The sequence below is a fragment of the Myotis daubentonii genome, chromosome 9 (assembly GCF_963259705.1).
Source record: "Myotis daubentonii chromosome 9, mMyoDau2.1, whole genome shotgun sequence".
In the NCBI taxonomy this organism is placed as follows: domain Eukaryota; kingdom Metazoa; phylum Chordata; class Mammalia; order Chiroptera; family Vespertilionidae; genus Myotis; species Myotis daubentonii.
This window is the reverse complement of record NC_081848.1, coordinates 51,926,160-51,947,750: the sequence shown is the minus strand read 5'-3', so window position 1 is coordinate 51,947,750 and position 21,591 is coordinate 51,926,160. Positions and strand designations below refer to the sequence as shown.

General features: G+C 34.9%; 1 protein-coding gene across 4 annotated transcripts in view; it reads left to right on the top strand.

The window, feature by feature from the left end:
* The window catches only part of BTBD10 (BTB domain containing 10), a 57,536-nt gene that overhangs the window by 13,136 nt on the left and 22,809 nt on the right, over positions 1–21,591 (top strand). The window contains exons 2-3 of one of the 4 annotated variants that reach the window (XM_059708966.1): positions 3,360–3,515; positions 20,825–20,998. In XM_059708966.1, coding sequence (XP_059564949.1) covers positions 3,374–3,515; positions 20,825–20,998 — 316 coding nt within the window. In that variant the 5' untranslated portion in view covers positions 3,360–3,373. Of the gene's footprint in view, positions 1–3,359; positions 3,516–8,627; positions 8,789–20,801; positions 20,999–21,591 lie in introns of those variants that run through there. The other 3 variants (XM_059708967.1, XM_059708965.1, XM_059708968.1) reach the window with 3 other exon arrangements.

The window sequence follows — 21,591 nt, the reverse complement described above, 5'->3', positions numbered from 1 at the left end:
CTGTTGGGAGTGAGGTCCTTATGGTATTTTGAGAAAAAGAATTTTCTGAGACTTACATGGGAAGATGAGTGATTTTTATTGATGTAAAATTATATCCTTGGGTTTGAAAAGTCCCAGTTCCCTTAATCCAGTCCTGGAAGGTGTGCAGCTGGGGATTCAGTAGAGCTAGATGAAAAGCCCATGTCCAAAGCTTTCATTCCATGGTGGAGCTTGGTCTGGTTTAGCCTAGTTGCAGTCGATGGGATCTGTATAGTTGTGGGCCATCTGGGCAAATTCAGAGAGAACCAAGCTAGCAGGTCCCCTGCAACAAGAGTCCCAAGTGCACAAGAGTGAACTCCTTTGTTCAGGAGATTAAATGTCTCATCTTTCTCTGCTTACAGTGGCCATGCTTATTCTGGCCAATGACCTGTTCCCAGGTGTGACTGACAAACAAATACCTTCCCTATTTTTTTATTTTTTTTATCTTTATTGTTGGAAGTATTGCAGATGTCCTCTTTATGAGTACCTTCCCTATTTCACTCATACCTTTACTGAGCATGCATCTAAACTGCAGGTTCCTGCACAAATGAACTGCCTATACTAATTGCCTTCCTTTTGCTGCTTTCTAGTTATTCATAAATAGGTTAAATTACAATAGTTTCAGAGAGAAAACTCTCACATGGTGATAACCAAGTTTTATTGACAAATGAAATAGAAATGTGATTTTTCAATTTATTTTTCTTTTTTGATAGCCTTTATCTGAACATTCTTTATTTTCTTGTGGCTGGCTATAAAATACATGCTTGTTAATTTCAATAAGATTGATTATGAAGACATACTGGAATTTCCCTGATGCTAGATGTGCCACACACTGTAAAAGGGTGGAAAATGGGAATCTGAATTTACCTTATCCATTCCTTGTGGTTATATTTTTTAGTCACTGCATCCCATGATTTAGGATCTTTCTCTCAATGGACATTTGTGTCTATCTTATTCATAGGGTTACAGGTATGGGTTAGGAGGAGAAAAAATACTCTTGTAAAGAAATGTTAATGCCTGAAATAGTTTACTGGAAGACCTATGAAATAAGGAGAAAATGCTCTAAATATCATTCTACAGAATCTTTTTTATTTTTTTAATGTTGATTTTAGAGGAATAGAGAGAGAGAAACATCAACTAGAGAGAAACAGCATTGATTGGCTGCCTCATGCACGCCCCCTGCAACCCAGGCATGTGCCCTGATGGGGAATCGAACCATGACCTCTTGGTTCCTAGGTCAGTGTTCAACCACTGAGCCACATCAGTCAGGGCAAAAACTTTCCTTTTTAGTAAATATATTTTTATTTTTATAACTAAAAACTCAAATGAGCTTGAGAATATTTTTTGTTTTCAAAATAATTTTATAGTTTTTATGTCATCTAATACACAATTAATTTTCAGTTTTTCAGCGATCCTTAAGAAAATAGGTTTCTTTTCCAGTATTATTCAGCAAATGGACTGTGTGACATTTGCTTAGGATTCAAATTAGCCATTATGCAATTATTCTCCTTTCTCCTTTCTGTTATTTTTATTTCATTGACCTACCTACTTATTTATGTATTTATTATATTTAAATGTTCACTTACAAGATTTTCTTTTTCTTTTAAAAATAATTGTATTTTTATTTATTTAAAACTAGAGGCCCAGTGCACGACATCCGTGCACTGGAGGAAGGGGAGGGGGGTTCCTCTTGCAGTCTGGGACTCCCTGGGGGATGTCCAACTGCCGGCTTAGGCACGCTCGGACATCTCCTGAGGGGTCCTGAGCGCTGCTGTGGAGGCAGGAAAGGCTCCTGCCACTACTGCTGCCCTCACCAGCCATGAGCCCGGCTTCTGGCTGAGTGGTGCTCCTCCTGTAGGAGCGCACTGACCACCAGGGGGTAGCTCCTGCATTGAGCATCTGCCCCATGGTGGTCAGTGCACATCATAGTGACTGGTCATACCACTGTTCAGTCGATTTTCATATTAGCCTTTTATTATATAGGATAATTCTTTATTGTTGAAAGTATTGCATATGTCACTTATAAGATTTTTAATTGTTTTTGTAAAAAAAAGTACTAAGTAACTATAATGAAAAAAGTATAAACATAGCAAAATAGTATCTTTAAAACGAAAGGGTTTCTTTTAATGAGTTCTGAGATAGACTTACAATTTTAATGAGTTTATCTTTGCCATTTTTTTGTGTGTGAAATTGTACTGGTAAACTTTATAAAACTCAGGAAAATACAGTCTTTTTTTAATTCTGGGTTCCCTTTGACTTTTATGCACATCTCCTCCTCACTTCTATCAAATCCAACTTGGAAAAGTTTATAGAAAGTGTACAGGTATAGGAGTATCAGGAAACCTTGGTTCTAGTCTGACTTAACATAACTTTGTTCAAATTGTTTAATTATGTTTGGTTTTTCTTTTGGTGTTTGCAATCTCTAAATGTCAAATCTGACCTATTTCCAAATAAAATACTATAGTCAGAGTATTTTTCGAGATGAAGATTCTGTATAATAAATTCTCATTTTCATTTATAATCCTGCCATTTATAAACATTGTGACCTTTAGCAATATTGCTAAACTTCTGAGACTATTTTCTATTATGTACATAGAGATTATAATGCCTACATGTAAGGTGATTGTGAAGATTAAATTGGAAAGTGAATATACTTTAAAGTGCTTAGTCCAGGTATTTTGTAAAGGTATTGAGTTTTCTTATAATTTCATACGTCTGTTGTACAAATAAGTCACAAACCTCACATATGAAAAGACATAACATATATGAATCATATTGATAAAATATTTTTGTGGTAATTGCACTATAAGGAAACATCAGGATGCTTACATGCTTTATTTGGGGAAAATATTAAATTTCCATTCAAGGGAATTTCTATTCAAGGTCTTTAACTTGGCTAAAGAAATAACAATATTGGTATTTGGTCTTACTAGATGCTTTATTAAGCATCTTAAACTTTCAGTATTAAGCAATGTATTTTAAGTGAAATTTCATCTGAAAGAATCATTTTCTGGAATTGTTTTTGCCTTTTTTGCTACTATATTGATGCTTGGAAATGTGATGTACACAGATAGTAGTTAAACATATTTACTGAATAGCACATTATTAAACGGTTGCAGAATGGTAGCAAATTTAATACAATGATCAAATGAAAAGTATCTAAAAAGACTTCTGGTGTTTATTTTAATCTAATTTGTGGTATTTTATATGTCTAGTATTTTTAATCCTGTATATCATTTTTTAAAAAAATGTCACAGTATTGCCTGAAAGTATTTAAAATTCTGTGACTCTTTTATTCTGCATGGAATAGACTTAAAGGTCAACACTACTTTTTTATGTAGGTTATGGGTGCTACATGTGTGCTCTCAGAGCAGTAGTGAGAAAGCTTGAACTGGGATGGCAGGACGCCCTCATCCTTATGACAGTAACTCCAGTGATCCAGAGAATTGGGATCGGAAATTGCATAGTAGACCTCGTAAACTTTATAAACATTCAAGGTAGGTATCAAATATGTATTTCACATATCAAAGCTTTGTTAAAAACCAGACTGCATTTGGTTGTGACAAGTCCTGTCAGAGGATGGGGCTTACAAAATATTACAAATATTTGTATTTCTCCTTAAATAACTTTTAGAAGAATATTCCTTTCAATTTTCTTATATTTGTATTTATTTGAATTTTCATTTGTTTGTAAATATGTAATGTTAAAACTCCTTAGTTAACACCATGAATAAATGAAATATTTAATTGGGAACTCTGGCAAGACAGTTAAGTGTTTTGTATTTGAAACTCTATTAGGAATTTATTTCATTTTCTGAATACATTATGTATAGATTATATATAATAATTTATAGGCTCTTGATAGTCTTTGCCTCCATACATTCTTAACTATGAATTTATATTGTGTAGTCATCGTGATCTTAATGGGAAAAGCAGTCTTTATGCTGTGACTCTACTGGGTTTATTTAAAGTTTAATGCATTAAGTAAAATTTATTTCAAAAGTTTCAGCTCATTTATAATTTTATAGTTTTCATTTTGTGCTGTGTGGCTTAAAAAGGAACACCTCATTTAGAACACTTTATGATCTGATATTTTAAGGTGCTAATTAACAGCTCATAAACCTCACATTTATTGCATGTTTATTGCATGTAAACATGTTTTCAGAGTATTGTGCTTTATGAATATTAGGGGATATTGAACATTTAACTTATGAATGTAAAATTCTCCTGATGTTGATAAATAATATCAGCTTTCTTAAAAAAATTAAAAAATGCTGTGATATTGAAATCCATTTTGTAATTTTAAAGAAATGATTCAGGTACTTTTAAACTGTATGTTACATAGCTAGAAAATATGAGTGACTGGTACTGTTTAAGTCTCCTGACAAGATGTCCAACTTTATAGTGGACTTTTGATATGGTGAGATATGTAATGAAAATGTTAGGTTGACTTTATTTATAAGTACATACCAATGGTATGAGTGCTTTTTGGTTTGTTAATTTTTTTCACGTGTGTGTGTGTGTGTGTGTGTGTGTGTGTGTGTGTCTGTCTGTCCCCTTTACCTTGTGGCTCTAGTTCTTTATCTTTGTCCTACTTACATGGATAATTATTTGAGATTAAAGAGATACAGGTTTTATCTCATTAAGTGTGGGGCTATATTTATTATATCTGTTATGTTGTATGCTTATTTTCTGGTGAGTTGAAAGTTATCCTTCCTAGTTCTTAATATTTTCCTTGCTGATGTATAATAGTGCATCATATATGAAGTGGTGACAGGATGAAAATAAATTGTTTGCTTAATGAAAGCAAATTCAATGGGAAAAGTTTGTAAAAATTAATGATACTTTTTTCATTGCTGTTATTTCAGTAACATAGCTCTTAATATCTAGCATCAGTACCTTTTTGGTGTTCTTTTTAGGTACACTGCTACAGTATTGGTTGTTTAAATGAAAATATAATGATAAATAGAAAATAAATACCAATACATTGATTTTTTTTTTTTTTAATGAAAAGATCATGAAATCCTTTGAGCTTATTTTAACCTCATTTGTGAAAATATGCCTAAGGGAACATAGCTTACTTTTAGGGACCTCTTGTTCTGTGTACTTAGGAACATATTTAGGATACTTTAAAAAATATATACAATTTGACTTTTTTAAATAGCAGTTTTTTAATTGATAGTAAATTAATTATCTGAGAAGTTTTAAATACTAACAATCAGCTAATATTGTTGAAAACCTTTTCTCAGTTCAAAAGAGATTCAGAAGTTTGTCAGAGTATCATCACGGGATGCTTTAATAACCACATGTGGAACAATTAGAGGATAGTAGGACACTAAACTATGGTAATGAGTTATAGTAAAATAAGAGTTCAGAGAAGGAATCCGTGTTGGCTTGAATGGGTAAGAATGAGACTTGAGCTAATTCTTGGATGATTAGGTAGATGGTGGACATTCTTTCCAGGGACCTTCTGGAGATTATCTTGACCGGATTTGAAGGTAGAGTTCTCTGAATAGTATTACTTGTCTGAATTTGACAAAAGAATGAGGTTAATAAATTGCCCAAGGCTATCCTACTTGTAAATGGCAGAGCTAGGATTTGTACATTTTAAATAACTTACTATGGTACATTTTAAATACATATAAAGTAGAGAGATCAGTCATAATGAATCCCTATGTATGATGGGCAAGATCAGCCATAATGAACCCACCCACCTCTAGCTTTGAGTTATTAATTCATGATTGATTTTGTTTCACCTATGCTTCTGCCTACTCACATCCTTTTTTTGAATTTTGTGTATTTTATTTAGCGATGTCTGAGTAAAAAAACACACACAAAAAAACAGGCTAAACATTCACTTAAGTTAGGGGTTTATTTTTCTTGTATATAAGAATTCCACATAGGTAATGCCTGATGTAGATTTAGTACCTTAAGGATGTTAGGGTCAAAAATCTTTTATTTTCTTCCTTTTGCTTATGATCACAAGATGGCTTATTGTAGCATCAGCTATCAGGTCCACCTTGCAGGCAAGGAGGAGGAGGAAGGTAGAAGGGGACAGTGGGAAAGGGACTTTATTTATATGAGGAAATTAAATTTCTTAGTAATTTCCACAAAGGCATCTTGTTTATGAATTATTGGCTAGAACTATGTCATATGATCATCTGTGGATGAGGGAAGTTGAGAAATATAGATGGGCACATTGCCATCTCAAATAGAATGGGGAATTTAAATTTACAAAAGTAAATGTCTCAGTCTGTTCAGGTATACTGTTATAATAGTACTAGAGGCCTGGTACATGGATTTATGCACCAGTGGGGTTCTTCGGTGTGACCTGTGGGGATCGGGCAGAAACCAGCAGTCCAGTGTTGTCTGCCGCTCCTGCCTGCTGCTCCCGCTCATCCTGGCCCTGCTGCGCCTGCTGTGGGCTTGCGCCCAGTCAGTTCCGAGCGGCACTCACCAGCCGTGAGCCCTGCCTTTGGCACCAGTCGGTCAGCTGAGCGGCGCTCCTGCTGTGGGAGTGCACTGACCACCAGGGGGCAGCTCCTGCATTGAGCATCTGCCCCCTGGTGGTCAGTGCACGCCATAGTGACCAGTTGTTCGGTTGCTTAGGCTTTTATATATATAGAATAGAGGCTCGATGCATGAAATTCGTGCAAGAGTAAGCCTTCCTTCCCCGGCTGTGGCACTGGCTTTCCTCTGGCACCTGGGACCCAGGCAGGCTTTCCTCTGGCTGCCCGCAAGCACTGGGCACCCGGGCTGGCTTCCCTCTGGCCCTGGCTTTGTCTGGAATGCTGTCTGGAAGGACGTCCAGTGTAATTAGCATATTACCCTTTTATTATTATAGGTACCATAGACTTGGTGGCCTATAAACACAGAAATTTATTTCACTTGGTTTTGGAGCCTGGAAGTCCAAGCTCAAAGTGCTGGCATATTTGGTATCTGGTAGAGGTTACTTCCTGGTTCAGATAGCCCCCGTTTTACTGTGTTCTCACGTGGAGGAAGGGGCTAGGGATCTTTCGGGATATCTTATAAAGGCACTGATCCCATTCAGGAGGGCTCTGCCCTTAAGACCTAACTACCTCATCTGCAAGTGCCATCACATTGATGGGAATACGTTTCAGCATATGAATATTTGGGAGACACAAACTTGTCTTTATCAGTAAAGAAATAAGAATACTTTATTCAGTTTTTATAGTTAATCTATAAGGTACTTTTGTCTACATTTGGTTTTTATTCTACTCACAATTTAGAATAGCCTCTTTTTTCCATCTTTTTCCTTTGGACCCCCCCTCCCCTTCTTTCCTACTGGCAAGAATAAAAATAAATTTAGTAAATTATAAAAGTAACAATAATGCTATTTTATATATGCTTATTTTTTAGGTTTGAGAGTTTGGTGGGCATTGCCGTATGGTTTCTCTTTCATAAAATAAAACTTTAATGTATTTTATTTTTTGAACTTTATTTTGAATGTACTAATAGGTTTGATGTATATAACACTGATATAAAAGGCAGGACAAGACTGGAAGCTAATCGGGACATGGATGGACTTCAGGGGGCCTATGATCCCTCTGGAAGTGCATGCAAATGAATCACATAGTTAAAAAAGTTACTGAACTTTGTTTCTTTCTGAGTAGTTTTATAGTTAATACCTGTATTAACTTTGGTAGTTTGCTGAACAGTTAAAGATCATTTCAGTTGAAGTATATTGGGCCTGAATTACCACAACTTTTTAAAAATTATAAATTAGAGACATTTTTGTTACTTAAAAAGGAAAAAGAAAGAGCATCCTTTCTGTATAAAGTTAAAAGGCCTATATTGACAAAATGCTAAAAGCTCTTGAATGTATGAATAGGGGGGTCGAATCTCACTATATAAAAACTCAGATCTGCAGTCTGCTCACGTTACTAAAGATAAATGCATCATACATTCAGTATCAGACTTTGCCGCAAGGTTTCATTTCCACATAAAAATATGCATGCTTGCTTCTTCTGAGACTGCATGAAGATTGAGCTTTCCATTTTCCTTTTTAAGTCACTCTGCAGTACCAACAGCAGTTTAGAAATGGAAAAGTTTCCTTGTTTTACAGTAGTTCTTGAGTGGATTCTTAAAGTATAAATAATATTTTTTCTTTGGTTTTAAGGATAAACTTTACTGTCCAGAGTGGGTATACAGTAAAATATTGAAAGGGAAAAAAGAAAGCTGCATCCTAATTTTCTAAAACCTGGCAAGCTGGCAGAGCTAGAATTAGCTTTACAGATGGCATTTGGCAACACATCTACATATCACTAAGCTTTCATCTCCTGAGTTTTCTTCAGCCTGTCTATCAATTACAATAGCCAATCACTGCACAGAGATGGGGAAATGGGATGATCACAGCTCACAGGATGCTGTTTGGTTAGAAACGTCAGTGCTGCACAATCCGCGGCTGAGTCAGTGTCTGAGAGAAAATGAACTGAATATAGAGAGGGGGTTGTATCTCTGAACATTTAAAGCCTAAATAACCACAATAGCATTATTATACAGTAGAGGGAAGAAAGCCAAAGGAAGTCTGTGGACAGGTGAGGTAGGGGGAGACTGTGAAATTTTCTGATTATTCAGAGGAATCGAAGATGATGGAAATATCAGATGTGCTAAAGTTTCCTAGTAATGCCCAAGGATGCTGACCTGGCTTTCAGTGCTGCATTGTTTGAAAAAGCAGAGTCCTTTTATACTCTGATTTCAAAATATTTTTCTTGTTTTTGTGTGTCTACCCTGGCATATGCTAAAGTAAGGTGTGTATTCATTTATTACATGATATTGCTGGGTTATAATTCTATACATGTATGTATATGAGTGAGAGGTGTTTGGCCTTTGTTTATTGTGCTCATTTGCATTTCTGGATGGAAAAGATCATATGTCTTGATGGTCAGTTTAATGGCAAGTTATTTAAAATAAATGTGTGTGTTCTTATGGGTTTAATATTTTGTTTTTTTTTTTTTTTTTTAAGAGTAACAAAGACGTCCCTGGGTGGGAATATTTTGTTTTTTATTTTGTTTAAAGCCTTAGTAGAATCTTCATGTAATATGAGAATGCATTATGCTTGATACTGATTATGAATATCAAAAAATTTAAGGAAAGCCTAATTTTGAAATATATTTGAAGTTGTTTTATATAGAGAAATAGAGTAATTGAAATAATTTCCCAAAGAAGAAGGTGAGTGTATTTTTGTTTTTGGATGAATTAGGATTAGTTGAACCACTTATCTGTAGTAGTGTTTACAGAACCAAATGTATTTAATTGGTTAAAATGACTTTTTCTTTTTTAGTTTATAGGACATAGTCTTTGAATAGATGATCTAGATACTGCCATGAGAGAAAGTAATCAGATAAGTTTTTTGATTATTGCAAATTGACCTTCAAGCAGACAGTATTTTAAATAGAGATAATTGTTCTTGCTGTGAGATTTTAAATATTAACAGGTGACATTGCTTACTTTATTAGGAAATTTTAGCACAATTTAAAACATTTTGAGTAGGTGGTTTTTTAATCTTCGTTACCCCTGTTTTGAATCTTCATTTTGTAGGGATATTGGGGGATAGACATTTTAAAATTATTTTATTCTTAATGTACTTAAATATTAAACAGTTCATAACTATATCCTTTTCTTGAAATGTCAGAAAGTTCTTGTGATTGCACCACTTAATTTCTAGAAATTAGAATAGTCATTTTGATGGTTATTATGATTTATTTATATAGTTAGACTACCTAGTATTATCTAGTATTGGCTTTTTTTGGTGGCTTGGTGTCTAGAAATGATTTTCTAAGCTTGTTTTAGTAGTAAAGTTATAAAATCAAAAACCTCAAGCTAGACTTTTTTTATACTTTATAAGAGTATTTTCCTCTGATTTTGCTGATTCTTTTAAAATAATAATGCTAGTGGTGTAAAAATGATACATGCTTATTATATAAATTTGATAAATACAGAAAAGCACATGGAACAAAATAATTTATTATGATCATAGGAAAATATGTTAAATATTTTTGCATATAACCTTATTTTTCTGTGTATTTTTACAAATATAAAATCACACATATGAACTTAATGATTTTGGGATATTACTGTATGTACTATTATATAATCCATACCTTAACCTATAGCAGTGATGGCGAACCTATGACACGCGTGTCAGAGGTGACACGCGAACTCATTTTTTTGGTTGATTTTTCTTTGTTAAATGGAATTTAAATATATAAAATAAATATAAAAAATATAAGTCTTTGTTTTACTATGGTTGCAAATATCAAAAAATTTCTATATGTGACATGGCACCAGAGTTAAGTTAGGGTTTTTCAAAATGCTGACACGCCGAGCTCAAAAGGTTCGCCATCACTGACCTATAGCTTTAAAAACAACAACAACCAAACACTTAAATCATGAACATACCTATTATGAAATAGTCTTCTATAGCATATTCTAAAGAGCCTCATATAATGTTTTCTTATATTTTATAGCATTTTCCCACCGATCTGAGTTTTTCTGATTTTTGTTCAGAGGAAAGACTAACATGATTCTATAGTATAAATTTCTCCAAAAAGGAAGAATATTTTATCGAGTTAAGTAAAAAGGTACTTTTGATATTTTTCGGATGGAAAAAGATCCTTAGTGTTATTACACAATTAACTCTTCAAAGATATGCATGCTACTTTAAAAACAAAGCAAATATCTAGTATAGAAAATAAACCTTTTTATTAAAAATCAGGAAAATGAGCTGAGACTTAAAAAAATATGCTAATACCAGCCAAAGGGGTTTCTGTGTCACATTTAAAAAGGTAATCAAGGAAAGTATAATAATAGTGTTTGGCATTAAGGAAAGAAAACAAACAACAACACCCATTTACGAAGAGTACACCATCACCACCAGTAATAATAATAACAAAGTGAACATTGCTAAGAAGGACATAAAACTAACATGGGTATGAAGAAATAATCTTTGCATCTGTTTAAATGAGTTGTTTTCTGGGCAAGTTGAAACATCTTATAAAAGAGACTGCTTGCAAAATCTTTAAATTATTGGTATTATTTGTGGTCTTAAAAGGTTTTAGGGCAGTGGTTCTCAACCTTCCTAATGCTGCGACCCTTTAATACAGTTCCTCATGTTGTGGTGACCCCCAATTTCATTGTTACAAATTGAACATAATTTAAGCATAGTGATTAATCACAAAAACAATATGTAATTATATATGCGTTTTCCGATGGTCTTAGGCAACCCCTATGAAAGGGTCGTTCGACCCCCGAAGGGGGTCGAGAACCGCTGCTTTAGGGGCATACGAGAAGTGCTGATTCTAGGCTTAATTTTGAAAAAGGTAGAAGATTTTAGGAGAAGAAATTGGAAGGATAGTTTATGACTTGAAGAAAACTGGTTAAAAATGAACCAGGAAAAAATGAACCAGAATGTGTTTGCTAAAAATAGATTGTCAGAGCAACTTTGATTTTTCTCTCATGCAATTGATAGACTAGTGGCAATGTAATGTATTTGGACTTAAGTTTAGTTTTTTGTATAGTCATTTTTTTAATATTCTTGGGTGCGAGATGAAGGAAAATTGAGTTAGACACTAACTCAGTGATGGCGAACCTATGACACGCATGTCAGAGGTGACACGCGAACTCATTTTTTTGGTTGATTTTTCTTTGTTAAATGGCATTTAAAAATATAAAATAAATATCAAAAATACAAGTCTTTGTTTTACTATGGTTGCAAATATAAAAAAATTTCTATATGTGACATAGCACCAGAGTTAAGTTAGGGTTTTTCAAAATGCTGACACGCCGAGCTCAAAAGGTTCACCATCACTGAACTAATTGATTGTGTTAATTAATCAACAATTTTTATTTTGAATGATGCTACCAAAGGTTATTGATGTGGAAAGTAGCTTTGTTCTTTCCTTTGTCTTCTGCTCATCTGGAGCAAATTATCAGATTTATAGGTGACAATAAAAAAAGGACAGTAAATAATAACTAACCAAAATGATCTCTGAATTTGGATTGTTGGAATAAATTTAAATGAACTTTTTAGGAGTACGCAGAAGGCCTGAAAAACACTAATATACGTTAAGTTAGCATGGCTTTACACCATCATGTATGGAAAAGAGCTGAGGGTGGTTTTTGGTAGTAAATGATGTAAAACAGAAGTACACTATGGCTGCCATCATTCCATCTTCTCCCCACCTTACGCCCCCAAAAGCCCCATCATAATTAATGGGAAAAGAAGACAAGAACCATTCTACAGTACACCAAAGTATGTTGTCTTTAGTTCTGTGTATATTCAACGGGAAGGGTGTGAAGACATTGGAAGCTTTGTCAGCTTTTAAAGAATTGAGGAGTTAGAGGTTTTGGGGGCAGCTCTGGCGGATATTAAGGAATTTCACAATAAGAGCTATCTTTAGATTTGTAAAGAATTAGATTTGGTTTAAATCAGATTTGGGGTTAAAAGCACGAGCTCCAAAATGAATTCGTTAGGTCCTATCTCAGAGCTGCCACTTAATTAGCTTACTTTAGGCAAGTTGCTTAGCCCTTAAGCTTCCATTTTCTCAACTATAAAATTGGGATGGTTTTGGTGATTAAGTGAAAATATATACAAAGTGCTCCATATTGTGCCTGGCATGTACCAAATGCTCAAATGTTAGGGGTTGTTACTTGGTTACTTAGCCCAATTAGATAGTACTAGGGCAGTGGTTCTCAGCTAGAGGGGTGATTTTGCCCCTCATTAGGCATTTGGCAATGTTTGAAGATAGTTTTTGGATGTACCACTGAGCGATGGAGTACTAGCATCCTGTGGGTGGAGCCCAGCAAGCTACTAAATATCCTACATCCTACAATCCACAGGACAGCTCCTTCACACAACAAAGAATCAACTGGGCCTAAACCCCAAACTGGGGTCAGGTAAAAAAAAAAAAAAAAATTGAATTAAGCTTTAATGTTAAGAAAAAACTGCCTAAGAGTCAGAGCTTTCTAAAGATAGGACTAAATTGTAAAAAGAAAAAAAGTTACCCTTCCTTATCATTAACAGCAATAGGTAAGCCAGTTCATGGGGACTTTGTAGATGAGATTCAGAAATTAGGTTGGTGTTTGGACTAAATTTTCTAAACTTAGATCTGTGTTTCTGGGTATTTCTGAGAATAGTTAGGCATATTGAATAACCAACATCAAAGGGGCTCTGATGCATATTCTCTCATTCTTTAATTTTATTAATCTAATTGAAGTATAGCTTAGATTTTAAAAAATTCTTTATTGTTTAAAGTATTACATGTGTCTTCTTTCTCCCCCACCAACCTCTTCCCAGCCACTACCACCCCCCGCCTCCCCCCCCCCCCCAGCACATGCCTCCTCTCCCTCACTGTCTGTGTCCATGGGTTATGCTTATATGCATGCATTCAAGTTGTTTGATTGCTCTCTTACTCCCCCCCTCCCCTGGCTTCCCTTTGAGGTTGGACGGTCTTTTTGATGCTTCTATGTCTCTGGATCTATTTTTGTTCATCGGTTTATGTTCATTATATTCCACAAATGAGTGAGCTCATGTGATATTTATCTTTCTCCGACTGGCTTATTTCGTTTAGCATAATACTCTACGTCCATCCATGTTATTGCAAATGGTAAGAGTGACTTCTTTTTTTATAGCAGCATAGTATTCTAGCTTACATTTTTAATTTTAATTCTTTTACAATGCTTTAAATTTTAGTATGAGACACAGAGGGAATTTAGTGGAACAAATCAGTTTGTATTTTCAAAAGGCCATTGGAAGTATGAGTGATTGTGGGATTGCTGTAATTCTGTCTAAAAACTTGTTTTGTGAAACTAATTGGTCAAAGTATTTACAATCATTTGACAAATATTTCTAAAACTAAATCTTTTATTTATACTTCATATCTTTTTAAAATTGGTTTTATTTTCTTTCCCCCTTTAGTAGTAAGTAGAAAAGATGTCCCAAAGGAGTAACTGGCACAAAGTATCATTTAGTAAATATTTGAGTTTTGAATGACTGATCAGGAGATACAAGATATATGTCTGCCCATTAATTTAGATCTCCACAATTATTAATAGTGGTTAGCTGTTTTTTAGAAATGCTTTATTATTTTTTATGGTGAAGAGTTGCTTGAGAATGTTAAGTGATTTCCAACTCCCCAATTTTTATCTCAACCCTGAACCTTTCCCCTGAACTTTAGACTTTTGTATTTAACTCCCTATTTGGTATCTGTACTTAGATGTTTAAGAAACATCTCATTCTTAACATGTTGCACTTTCTTTTTCCTTTTTATTTATTTTAAATTAAATTTATTGGGGTTACATTGGTTAATAGAATCATATAGGTTGTAAGTGTACATTTCTATTATATGTGATCTGTTTATGGCCTGTGTGCCCACCATCCAAAGTCAAATAATCTTTTGTAGCCATATATTTGGCCTCCTTTATCCTTTACTACTCTCCCACCCTCTTCCCTCTTGTAACCACCATACTGTTGTCTGTGTCTATTTGTTTCAGTTTATATCCCACATATAAGTGAAATCATATGATTCTTAGCTTTTTCTGACTGACTTATATCACTTAGCATAATATTTTTGAGGTCCATCCATGTTTTCACAAATGGCAGTATTTCTTTCTTATGACTGAGTAGTATTCCATCTATATAAATAAAAGCCTAAGTGACCATTACGACAACAACTAGAACGACTGGTACGATCGGTTGACCAATCGCTATGATGCACACTGACCACCACGGGGCAGACACTTAACACAGGAGCTGCCTGCTGGTGGTCAGTGTGCTCCCACAGTCAACCTCCCACGACCCCTCCCCTTGCCAGCCGGCCCCCTTATCACTGGCCAGGCCAAGGGACTCCACCCATGCATGAATTCGTGCACTGGGCCTCTAGTAGTATATATGAACCACATTTTCTTTATCCAGTCCTCTATTGAAGTACACTTTGATTGTCTCCATGTCTTGGCTGCCATGATAATGCTCTTTGCGAATAAATGTTTTAGAACTTTTCTGGTAGATAGCCAGAAGAGAGATTGCTAGGTCATATGATACTCTATTCTTAATTTTTTGAGGAACTGCTATACTGTTTTCCATAATGGCTGTACCAGTTTACATTCCCATCAGCAGTGAATGAGGGTTCCTTTTTCTCCACAACCTCTTCAACACTTGTTATTACCTGTCTTCAGGTAACATTCTGACAGGTGTGAGGTGGTATCTCATTGTAGTTTTGATTTGCATTTCCCTAATAGCTAGTGAAGTTGAGCAACTTTTCATATATCTGTTGGCTGTTTGTATGTCTTCTTGGGTGTGTTCAGGTTTTCTGCCCATTTTTTATATTGGATTGTTTGTTTGGTATTACGTTGTATAAGTTTTTTATACATTTTGGATAATAACCCCTTGTCAGAGCTATTGGTTATAGATATCATCTCCCATTCAATTGGTTACCTTTTTGTTCTATTGATGGTTTTTTTGGCTGTGCTTTTAGAAGCTTTTTAGTTTGCTAAAGTTCCATTTATTTATTTTTGCCTTTACTTCCCTTGCCTTTGGGGTCGAATTCATAAAATGTTTTCCAAGACCAAGATCCATAATTTTAGTACCTATGTTTTCTTCTATGTAATTTATTATTTCAGATCTTACTAGTATATTTAGGTCTTTGATCCATTTTGAATGGATTTTTTGTATATGGGAACAAACTATAATCTAGTTTCATTCTTTTGCATGTAGCTTTTCAGTTTTCCCAGCACCATGTATTTATTGAAGAAGTTTTCTTTTCTCTATTGTGTGTTTTGGCTCCTTTATAAAAAATTATTTGCCCAGATACATGTGGGTTTATTTTTGGACTTTCAATTCTGTTCTATTGGTCTGTGTGTCTGTTTTTCTGCCAATACCATGCTGTTTGATTATTGTAGCTCTGTAGTATAATTTGAAGTCAGGTAGTGTGATACCTCCAGCTTCATTCCTTTTTCTCAGGATTGTTTTGGTCATTTGGGGTCTTTTGTGGTTCTATACAAATCAGATGATTTTTGGTTCTATTCCTTTTAAAAATGACTTTGGGATTTTGATGGGGATTATATTAAACCTATGTATTGCTTTGGGTAATATGGCCATTTTAACTATGTTGATTGTTCCAATCCATGAACACAGAATATCTTTCCATTTTATTGTCTTTTTAAATATGTTTTAAAAAATATATTTTATTGATTTTTTACAGAGAGGAAGGGAGAAGGATAGTGTTTTCAATTTCTTTAGATAAATACCCAGAAGTGGAGTTTCTAGGTCATATGGTAGTTTTATTTTTAAGTTTTTGAGGAGCCTCCATACTGTTTTCCATAGTGGCTGCATCAATTTACAATCAAACCAACAGTTCATGAGGGTTCCCTTTTCACCACATTCTCGCCAACACTAGTCTGTTGATTTATTGATGATAGCCATTATGACAGGTGTCAGGTGATATCTCATTGTGGTTTTAATTTTCATTCCCTGATTTTTAGTGGTTAGGCATCTTTTTACATGTCTATTAGCCATCTGTATGTCCTCTTTGGAGAAATGTCTATTCAGGTCCAATGCCCACTTTTTAATCATATTGTTGTTGTTTTTGGTGTTAAATTGTATAAATTCCTTTTATATTTTGGATATTAACCCCTTTTGGAATGTATCATTGGTAAATATCTTCCATTCAGTAGGCTGTCTTTTTGTGTGTTTTTTTTATGGTTTTCTTCATTGTGCAAAAACATTTTAGCTTGATGTAGTCTCATTTGTTTATTTTTCTTTTGTTTTCCTTGCCCAAGGAGACACAGAAAAAAAAAATTGCTAAGAGTGATGTCATAGAGTTTACTCTTCATATTTTCTTCTATGAGTTTTATGGTTTCAGAGCTTGCATTTAATTTTTAACTTTTTTGTGTTTATTTTATTATATGGTGTAAGAAAGTGTCGTCGTCGTCTTCTGCTTCTCCTCCTCCTCCTCCTCCTCCCTCCTCCCTCCTCCCGCCTCCCTCCTCCCTCCCTTCCTCCCTCCCTCCTCCTCCTCCTCCTCCTCCTCCTCTCCTCCTCTGCATTTATCTGTCTAGTTTTCCCAACACCATTTATTGAAGAGACTGTTTTTACCTCATTCTTGCCTCCTTTGTCATAGGTTAATTGACAATATAGGCATGGGTTTACTTCTGGGCTCTCTATTCTGTTTAATTGATCTATATGTCTGTTTTTATGCTAATACCATGCTGTTTTGATTACTGTAGCCTTGTAATAAAGTTTGATATTAGATAGCATGAAGCCTCCAAATTTCTTCTTCTTTCTTAAAATTGCTGTGGCTATTTGGGGTCTTTTGTGTTTCCATATAAAGTTTAGGATTATTCCCCTTCTGTGAAAGATGCCATTGGCATTTTTATAGGGGTTTCATTAAATCTGTAGACTGCTTCGGATACTATGGACCAGCGGTCGGCAACCAGTGGTCCATGGACGAATGGTGGTTTGTGAGGTCTGAAAGGTTGGTGACCGCTGCTATGGACAGTTTAATGATATTAATTCTTCCTGTCCATGAGTATGGTATATATTTCCATTTATTATATATCGTTTTTATTTTCTTTCTTCAATGTTGTACAGTTTTATGGGTATAGATCCTTTACCTTTTTGGTTAAATTTACTCGTAGACTCTTTGATGTAATTCTAAATGAAATTGTTTTCTTAATTTCTCTTTTTGATAGTTATTGGTGTATAAAAATGCAACTGCTTATGAATATTAATTTTGCATCCTGGTACTTTACAGAATTCACTTATCAGTTCAAATAGTTTTTTTGTATGGAATCTTTAAGGTGTCTTTCTCTATATAGTGTCATTTCAGTTGCAAATAATGACAGTTTACTTTTTCCTTTTCAATTTGGATGCCTTTTATTTATTATTGTGGCTAGGACTTCCAATATTATGTTAAATAAAAGTAGTGAAAGTCAACATCTTTGTCTTGTTCTTTTTTTTTTTTTTAATATATTTTATTGATTTTTTACAGAGAGGAAGGGAGAGAGATAGAGAGTTAGAAACATCGATGAGAGAAACACCGATCAGCTGCCTCCTGCACATCTCCTACTGGGGATGTGCCCGCAACCCAGGTACATGCCCTTGACCGGAATCGAACCTGGGACCTTTCAGTCCGCAAGCCGACGCTCTATCCACTGAGCCAAACCGGTTTCAGCCTTTGTCTTGTTCTTGATCTTAAGGGAAAAGTTTTCACTGTTCACCCTTGAGTATGGTGTTAACCCTTGAGTATGGTGTTTGCCATCTATAGCTTGATTATGTTGAGGTATGTTTCCTCTATCCCCACTTTGCTGAGTGTTTTAATTATAAATTGATTTGGGCTTTTTCCAAATGCCTTTTCTACATATATTTAAATAACAGAATTTTTATTCTTCATTTTGTTTATTTGTTGTTTTGTGGATATTGAACCAACCTTACATCCCAGGAATAAATCTTACTTGATCATTGGGAATGATCTTTTTAATGTATTGCTGAATTCAGTTTCACTGAGGATTTTTGCATCTATTTCATCAGGAATATTGGCCTATCATTTTCTGTTTGTGTAGTATCTTTATCTAATTTTGATATCCATCCTCCTAAATGCTGGCCTCCTAAAATGAGCTTGGGAGTCTTCCCTCCTTTTTAGTTTTTTAGAATAGTTTGAGAAGGTTAGGTATTAATTTTTCTTTGAATGTTTGATAAAATTCATTCCTGAAGCCATCTGGTCCAGGACTTTTGTTTGTTGGGAGTTTTTTGATTACTGATTCAATTTTACTAGTTTTCAGTCCCTTCAGATTTTTTGTTTCTTCCTGGTTCAATCTTGGGAACTTGTATGTTTTTAGGAATTTTTCCATTTCTTCAAGGTTGTCCAATTTTGGGGGGCATATAATTGTAGTATTTTTTGTAATCTTTGTATTTGTGGTGTCTGTTGTCAGTTCTCTTTTATTTCTGATTTTATTTATATGAGCTCTCTTTTTTTCTTGATGAGTCTGGCTAAAAGTTTATTAGTTTTTTTTTTATGTGTCCAAAGAACCAGCTGCTCGTCTCATTGATCTTTTCTATTATTTTATAAACTATTTAATTGGTTTTCGCTTTGATCTGTATTATTTTTTTCCTTCTACTCACTTTGGGCTTTGTTTTTCTTTTTTGTTTTTAATATATTTTTATTGATTTCAGAGAGGAAGGGAGAAAGAGAGAGAGAGGGAGAGGGAGAGTGAGAGGGAGAAGGAGAGAGAAAGAGAGAGAGAGAGAGAGAGAGAGAGAGAGAGAGAGAGAGAGAGAGAGAGAGAAAGAGAAACATCAATGATGAGAGAGAATCATTGATCAACCGCCTCCTGTACACCCCACACTGGGTTTGATGCCCTGACTGGGAATCGAAGCGTGAACTCCTGGTTCATAGGTTGAAGCTCAATCACTGAGCCACACCGGGCTGGCCTAGAGGTCTTGATTGCAGCGGTAGGAATGTTTCTATCAGGAAACAACACAAAGACTCCATTGAGCTGGAAGTTAATACTGCTACCCCGCTGGCTACTTTGGGATTCTCATTCCTCTGAATTTCTAGGCAAAGAAGGGAGATACTGTGCTAACAAAGGAAAATTGGGCTACTACTCCACAATGAGATGTGGAATAATACAGAAAATCCCTTAGGGCATTTCCTAGTATTACCATGCCCTATAATTAAGGTCAGTGGAAAACTATAAAACCCAATCTAGGTAGCACTACTAATTGCCCTGATGCTTCAGGAATGAGGGTTTAGGTCACCTCACTAGATGAAGAACCACAATCCTTGTTACTTTGTGTTGGCTGGAAGCAGATTTTGAGGCTGATGTACTTTTCATCTCCTTACCTGCCCTTAATTCATATATCTCAAAGTCTTTTAAATGCAACATGAAGCAGAAATATCTCCTCTGAACGTGCTCATCCTCATTTTATATTGCACACATTAATTGTTTTTACCCTTAGAGTACTTTACTGATCTAAAATTATTTAATTAAATAGAATAGGACATAATTAGTCTTTCATGGCAATTTTTTAAAAAAGATATTTTTATTGATTTTCAGAGAGGAAAGGAGAGGGAGAGATAGAAATATCAATGATGAGAGAATCATTGACTGGCTGCCTCCTGCACACCCCTACTGGGGATCAAGCCCGCAACCTGGACATGTGCCCTCACTGGAATCGAACCATGACCTCCTGGTTCATAGTTTGACACTCAATTGGCCCACCCCTGGCCGGCCTGGCCCAGATTCTGCCCCCAACACCCCCATTGGGGGCGGGGCTGGCTGGCCAATGGCCCGCTGCCCCTCCCTCTGCCTGATGGGCCCCCATCAGGGCGGGCTGGCCTGATTCCACCCATGCACAAATTTGTGCACTGGGCCTCTAGTAAAAATATAGAAAAACATAATTAAAATTAAAAAAATAAAATGAAAAGAACATTAGAGCAATATTTAGGTGATTTGGGTGGTTGCTGCTGCTGCTACTGCTGCTACTACTACTACTACTACTACTTACTAAAAAATAAATTAACCTTTCTGGGCTTTAGTTTTCTTATCCTAAAAAATCAGTTGGATTATGTGATCTTTAAAGATAGAATGCTCCAGATTTTATAAAACTTAGAAGTTCAAGATAAATTAGGCTTATTTTAAGGGTTGTAAAGTAGCATTTGATTCTTGCCCTTTAAGATACTAAAAGTTTTATGTTAATTTATTTTTTTAAAGTGTTTGTATCTCATGTTCTACTTTTATGGTTAATTTTATTTTGTAACTTATCAGTACTCCCTCACGTGTTGCTAAAGGAGTTGTCGACCACACCAAAATGAGTCTACATGGTGCTAGTGGGGGACATGAGAGATCAAGAGATAGACGACGGTCAAGTGACAGATCACGAGATTCTTCTCATGAAAGAACAGAGTCTCAGCTCACTCCTTGTATTAGAAATGTTACTTCTCCAACACGACAGCACCATGTTGGTATGTAGATGAACTAAACCTTCCTAACAATTTGTAAGCATGCATTTACCTTTTTAAAGTAGTAAGGATAATGAATTGTGTCTAATACTTCAAAGTAAAATTAACTTGTTACTTTTATTTAGTTGCTTTTATTTTAGTTTAGTTTGGTTCTTGCTGTGAAAAAAACCTTATTAAATGAAACAAAAAAGAATTTTTTAAAGAATCTGGGACAGACTTATAAAAGAAATAACTTGAAAAGCCTTTGTAATTGTGATATCTAGATTTCAATTTTTTTCAAGTTGGTTTTTATCTTATGAGATATATAGCAGTGATTTATTTTAAAGTAGTTTGTATATTACTGTAATAACAAATTTACTATAAATGTCAATAAAATTATCAGTAATAGTCATTATTGATAGGGATTCTTGGCTAATTATCATGGATAAAAGGAATTGAAAGGTAGAATACCCATTAGAGTAATTTATTTTGATTTTTGACAGTACATTTAATAATAAAAATAGAAGATGAAAGAGAAAGTGAAATGTTTTGCTTTCTTGGCAGCTAGCTCAGGTCTTTCTCTTCTATCCATTGCTATAAATCAGGGGTGGGGAACC